Source organism: Meleagris gallopavo, chromosome 1, assembly GCF_000146605.3.
Source record: "Meleagris gallopavo isolate NT-WF06-2002-E0010 breed Aviagen turkey brand Nicholas breeding stock chromosome 1, Turkey_5.1, whole genome shotgun sequence".
NCBI lineage: Eukaryota > Metazoa > Chordata > Aves > Galliformes > Phasianidae > Meleagris > Meleagris gallopavo.
In genome coordinates this window covers 22,554,114-22,560,501 of record NC_015011.2, presented here as the reverse complement: position 1 = coordinate 22,560,501, position 6,388 = coordinate 22,554,114, and the positions used below count along the sequence as shown (strand labels likewise).

Genomic DNA, 6,388 nt, shown 5'->3' with positions numbered 1-6,388 from the left:
AAAAAAAAAAAGAAAAAGAAAAAGAAAAAAAAAGAAGCACTTTTAATAGTCATTGCTTTCATGGTTACATAGATTAGAGCAGGTTGCTATACATGGCTGAACAAAAAGAACTATAGAATGGGCTTTGATTAAAATGCCTTACCTGTGCATGTGCTCAGGAGTCTGCCTAAGACTCTGAATACTTTTTAAGCATCTCCTGATGCAAAGTAGTCTTTGCAGCTGTTTAACACACTTTAGCAACCTATAAAGCTTGGAAAAGATCCCAGCTGTAAATACCAGAAGAGGAACAGTTTGTAGCAATGCCGTTTGCTGACTCTTTGATCTCCAACAGCCCACACCAGTCAAACAGATGGATGATCCCAGCACAGAAAGCAATATGAAGTCATTCTAACTCACTGAGAAGTCATGTCAGAGAGCAAAGCTGAGAGGCAAGCAGAAATGACCTGTTATTGGTCCTTTCTGAATATTGCACTGTATCAAAAAAAATGCTGAAAATAACAGGGGTAACTATTATTACTTCTTCTTTTCCTGTGTCACAAAATTCAAGATCCTGTTAGAAACAGATTGCCATTATGAAAACTGAGGAACGTGTTCAGAAGATTTCAGATGGAAAGTCTCCCATATACATCCAGGATTCGTGTCCTTTTGTGTTCTAAAGTTGTGATGTTTTTCTGCTTAAAAGAAAAGCAACTGGATGAAGACTGCAAATATTAATGTGCTGAGCTTACAATGTCCTGTATGAAATAAATTAATGATCTGATGTTTTCAGAACAAAACACAGCACTTTCTACATGTTTCATCCCATCTATAGCCTTGCGCTTCATTACACAACCATGGACTTTCAAGGTCACTCAATTGCTCTTGAAATGTTTCTAATATATCTAGCAGTTGTTGGGCACTTTAGAAACAAAATTACCTTTTTTTTCCCACAAAGACAATGATTTTTGCTGTTTTTTTTTCTTTCTTTTTTTTTTTTCTTTTCTGAGTGTATAAAATATAGCCTCTTTGATCTTGAGCAAACTAAAAAATTTAACAAAGAAAACCATATCATAACCCTTCTTGTAATATCAAAGAATTTTATAAAAGAAAGGATAAAGAGCAGGGCACATTCTTGTTCATCCTGCTTACTTTTTCTTTCAGTTAAGGGCTGGTCACTTAGTTCAACCGGAGAACTTGTAGTTCAGCCACTGGGATCTTCTGCTATTGAATCCATTACGTTTGCAGATCACCACACGTCCAGACTGACCTATGCATACCATCTGTCATCTGTACACATGGCCATTTACCAGGTCAGGTAAACAATGACCTGGTTGGGTACCAGGAGGTCTCAATTTATCCAATAGTACTTTTAGCCTTTGGTAAACCTTTTGCTCAGCCACATGCTGTAACTCTTAAATCAGCTATTCGTTATTGCACATGAGTTGAATCTCATTTACACTCCAGAAATGTGAGCCAAAGACAAGTGAATAACCTGGGAGCCGGAAATGGGGGAGAGGGAGCAAGAAATCATAGCTGTGTAAACTGTTTGAAAGGCCTCATTAGATACCAATGTAGTTGCTGTCACTGTCATCTGATCTGTTTTTTCTGGTACTTTGAGAGATTGCGGGTGACAGAACAAAACCTACCACCAGTTCATCTAACAAAAGGGCACTTAATTTTTTTGATCTAGAGGTGTTGACTTGCTTTGGTGGTTCTTATACCTCTTGTTCACATATGCTGCCCAGATGTTTTCCAGCTCAGATCTATGTTTTACCCATTGCTGTGGTTAGAGGGCTAATGTGTGAATTCAGCTAAGAATTTGTAGTGGCTTCTTTACCCATTGAAATGGACAGAGAACACTCCGGATAGACTGAGAAGAGACTTTTAAGGTTGAGATTTGTTAAATGGTACTGTTTGGCAATTGTCTTCAGTGTAACTATTTCAGAGATATCAGGATAAAAGCCTTCTTCAAGCCAGAATTCCAGTGATTTTTTTAATTTTTTTTCAAAGTGAAAGTGGGTGTCTGATTTTAAGTCCTTTGCTTAAATTAGATCATCAGAAATGGCAGCAGCAAAATGTACTTTGGCACTTGACTTTTCTTCTTCTTTTGATCTTAAAAGCCTGTGCTTTTAGGAAAGGAAAATGTAATCTGAAAAAAGAAAAAGTAATCTGGACAGGAGACTACAATGCCGGGACTCAAGTAATTTCTAATTTGGTTTCCCAAGCTGGCTGACACAACTGCTGAGCTTCTCTCATTTCTACTATAAAATGTTGTTGTTAAAAATGTTGGTTATTTACCATCCTTGAAAGGACTGGTTAATTAATAACAGCTTGTTGAGTGATTTCAAGATGGAAAAATGTGTCAATTACCACAAACGGTAAAGGCATTGCAGGCTAATTTTCATTGATGATAATGTTGATTAACAAATTCACAACTCCAACAAACACTGTTACTGCTTCTTAGCAGTAGCAAGAGTAATAAGAGTTGCCATGAGAACTGATGCATCTGAGTGTTCACTGCTACTGATGACTTTTTATTATTAGGATAATGATATTCATTGGTTACAAGAAGATATACAAATTAAGGAGCTGTCACTCCCTCATTAGCTCTGCCTGGTGGTGTACTATCATTTATCATCTCAAGGAGCAAGTGCCTCATGAGATTCTCACTTCCTTTCTTCTTCTTCCAGCCCCTTTGTAATGAGCTTCCTCCCAGGTGGGTGGTAACAGAAACCCAATAGACATGCTTAAGATACCATACAAACAGGATGGTCTGCAGAATGTGGAATAATTTAGGACCATTGTCCCACTTTTAGATCTCAGTAATAATCTATGTCCTGAATTTTCTTAACCTTCTCTGTTTTGAGAAATGGCAAGATTCCGTCTTTTGTCTTATGTCAAGGCATTTTACAGTGATTTATGGCAAACCTAAGGAGCTTCTCCCCAATGGTTATGATAATTCTAGGACACTTGTTTCATCCGTCTTTATCCATTTTTATTATGAACTGCTACAGTAAAAGCTTCACTGGGTAGTAAAAAATAAATTAATGTCATAGTAATTTGACAAGTTCCGCTAACAGCTAAAATTCTGATTTTAAAGGGATAAATTTAAACAGGATAAAGTAAAAGCCTCATCTCATTATTTTTGATTTCTGTTTTGTGAGTTAATACTATACTGGCTACTTGTTTCCTTAGTAACACAATTAAAACAATACTTTAAAAAGGAAAATATACTCTCTTTTCTCTTGAGCAACTGAACAAGCTGAACAACCCTTCTCCTCTGCCCTGTTCTTATTTTCAGTGAAATATTGGCTTTCTTTTAAAAAAGAAAACTGCATTTCAAAAATCATGCTCTCTCAACATCTCTGTCATTTTAACTAAAAAAATTGCAGAAAAATGTACGTCTTTGGCAAAATTGGGTTTTCAGATAATTTGGTGAGAGATTGTCCTTTCTACGGTTCTCTTAATTTCGTTACATAGCTATGGCTTAATCTGAGTATGCTATAGGGAGCTTGGTCTCGTACCACAGTTCTGCCTCCTTTCAGCTGCAGGCCTGTAGCTGTCTCAGTAGAACAATATGTCTCTCTCTTTTCTGCAGTATTGACAAGGAATATTTGGATTGCTGTGACAGACTTGACTGGATTTTGTGTTCCTTTGTTACTGCTTGTGGTCAGTAGACCCCTGTCTTGCTGATTGGAGGCATAGGCGTGAGATTTGCATTCTGGAATCTGTTCTGAGCTGTTTCTGATGGATGTACGACAGGATCACGACATAGGGGATCAGGGCATGGCTCCTAGAGGAGCTGTGTCTTCTTTGCCAATGTGAGGAAACATCAGAAAAGGATCTTTGAAGCCAGCCATGCATTGTGGAAGATGTGTACTTGCTTTTATAGTTCTAGTTTTGGCTGAACAGCAAAACTGTGTGATGAAAATGTGGGAGTTATTTGCACTTGCAAATAAATAACTGAAAATTACTGTGGTGGAACATCATAGTCTCTTTATAGGGTAGAAATTGCCATAGTGAAATGCTGTTATTTCTGCACAGAATGGGCATGGAAAGCAAAAGCACTTGGTTAGCTGATTCTCTCCCTGTGCATGTTTAGAAGCAAGTCTGCTAAATAAATCACTTAATGGGAATTTACTGGCTCATTCCTCATAGGCAAGTAGGCAGACAGTAGCCTGTTTTATCTATGCACCATCAGCAGACAGGTAGGCACTTACAAAGTCCAACTCAGTTATAATGCATAGCATAACACAAAGATGTTGATGAGAATATAATCTGAACATGAGGTGCTATATTAATAAGTGCCTGTTTTTTTATTAGTGAAGCCTTTACCCTGCTAAATGGTGCATGTAAGGCAAAGGACAAGATTAATTTTAGATCCACTTAGGGCTGGAAGGCTGAATGGAGCTGATCTGATGAACAGCTGATGAACATAAACAATCAAGATGTCATTTTAACAGGAACTGCATGAAAAAAAAAAAAATCCTTTTCCTTGAATGGCTGCTCACAGCTCATCATCAGGAATACAAGTTCATTTTTTCTTTTCATTTCATATGCACTGGAGAATGTGGACATTAAGAGAGAAGCTATACCAATATCTTCACAGCATTAGCACAATGCCGTGTGTCATTAAAAAGATAAATGACGAGGTTTGGGAATAGTGTGTATAGCTTGATTTTTCCCTGACTATTACTTACGAATATGAAATATCTAAAAGTGATGTGAGTTAGTATTAATGGAAACTACCCTGCATGAAATAATGACATAAGAGTTATGTGCCTTTTTATAAGCACAGTAAGAATAAAAGATACATACCATCCATTGACATCACATCACAATATTTTGATTACTATTAATATTCACATGCCTCTGTAATCTTGAGGGCTCCGGTACGTCAGTCCTGCTCCATTGCATTCAGCTGGAAAACAAAACCTGACATAGATCCCAGGAACCACAAAAGGTAGCCCTGGCTGTCAGCATGGAAACATAGGTACATTGTTGTCTCCTGAGCTGCCTGATCATTGGGGCGAAGTCTGTTGGTTCTCAAACAAATACATTTCTCATTCAAATTAGTCGTAGTTAGGACTGTGGGAGAAAAGCAGGTTTTGGTCTTCTATATTTAGAAATAAATAACTTGTATTTAGAAGTAAAAGGAATGGTATGGGTTTTTTTTGTGTAGCACTCATGCACTCATATAAAGGGACAACAGCAGCTAAGCTAATGAGCTTGCCCCTGAAAGGAGGTGCTTTGTGGACGCAAAGCTCTCTGCTAGCAGTTCCAAAAAGGATATGGTCTAAGTATTTGTTATTTTCAGATGATTCTGTTAGCTCCTCTCTACCTGTTGTTTGTTACTCATTTTTTTTTTTCCCTAACAGCAGGAGATGACCAGCATTTTCAGTGGCCTTTCCTTCTCATTCCCTTTGTACTTTTTAGACATGCAGCTCTCAATTGCCACCCCAGGATGCTCCAGTTGGCACGGGCTGTCGGGGGACAACACTGCAAGCAACATCACCCACGGCGGCAAAAACAATGTCAAGAAACACATTGCCCATCTGCAGTACTTATGGAGCCAAACCAATGGAGCACAGCTGTAAGCTAATGATACCTTACCCCCAGAAATTATATGTGTTTCATAATGCATTTTGCTGGGAGTCAGGGACACAGAATGGAGAGAAAATGGAGACCACAGCAGATGGAGCACTTAGATGTGTTCTATTTTTTATACTTGCATGTTTGTTTCTGCATTAGCCGGTCTTACACGTGCTTTGTGTATGAACAACTAAGCCTTCATGTTGATAGCCTTTAGACTCCTAGATAAATAAATATAGATCCAGAGTCACCTCTGAATACTTAGATCTCATGGTGGCTGAGCTGTTTCCTGTTCCCATCCCTTTCTGATCCCTATTCCAGGCACACACACATAGTCTTTTGCACAGAGGCTTTCTGTTAAATGAAGAACTAAAATATATTTTAGAACTGGCTGTCCAAATGTAGTTTCCTGTATTCCAGGACCACACAGATTTTGTGGTCAGTGGTCCTACTGTTCTGTGGGGGAAGAAAAATGCCTGTTTAACATAGATATTATTAGAATATCTTCAATAAGTGGAAAATCTGAGGCCTGAAGAAGCTATGTCTTGATAAAGATTACATGTAAATGGGAGGAGATTGTGAAATCCCTCTTTTGCCACAAGTTATAGTCTTAAAGACAATAATTTGTACTCATTCTCTCATGGCATTTGCTATGAAGTAGATTGATATTCAGAGATTTTAGTGGAGTAAGAACCACACTTCTGAATATTCCCTAGAATAGCTCAAGTTTGCCTATGTAATGAGATCTTAGAGAACTGATTTTTCCCTGTTTGTTGGTTTTTTTTCCCCCTGTTTCTACAGCTGATTTTTTTTTTTT

General features: G+C 37.9%; 1 protein-coding gene across 4 annotated transcripts in view; it reads left to right on the top strand.

Annotated features, from left to right (window-relative positions):
* Positions 1-6,388, top strand: part of CPED1 (cadherin like and PC-esterase domain containing 1) — a 143,537-nt gene that overhangs the window by 41,077 nt on the left and 96,072 nt on the right. For all 4 annotated transcript variants that reach the window (XM_010706395.3, XM_019612394.2, XM_019612395.2 and 1 more), the window contains exon 6: positions 5,416-5,572. In XM_010706395.3, coding sequence (XP_010704697.1) covers positions 5,416-5,572 — 157 coding nt within the window. The remainder of the gene's footprint in view (positions 1-5,415; positions 5,573-6,388) is intronic.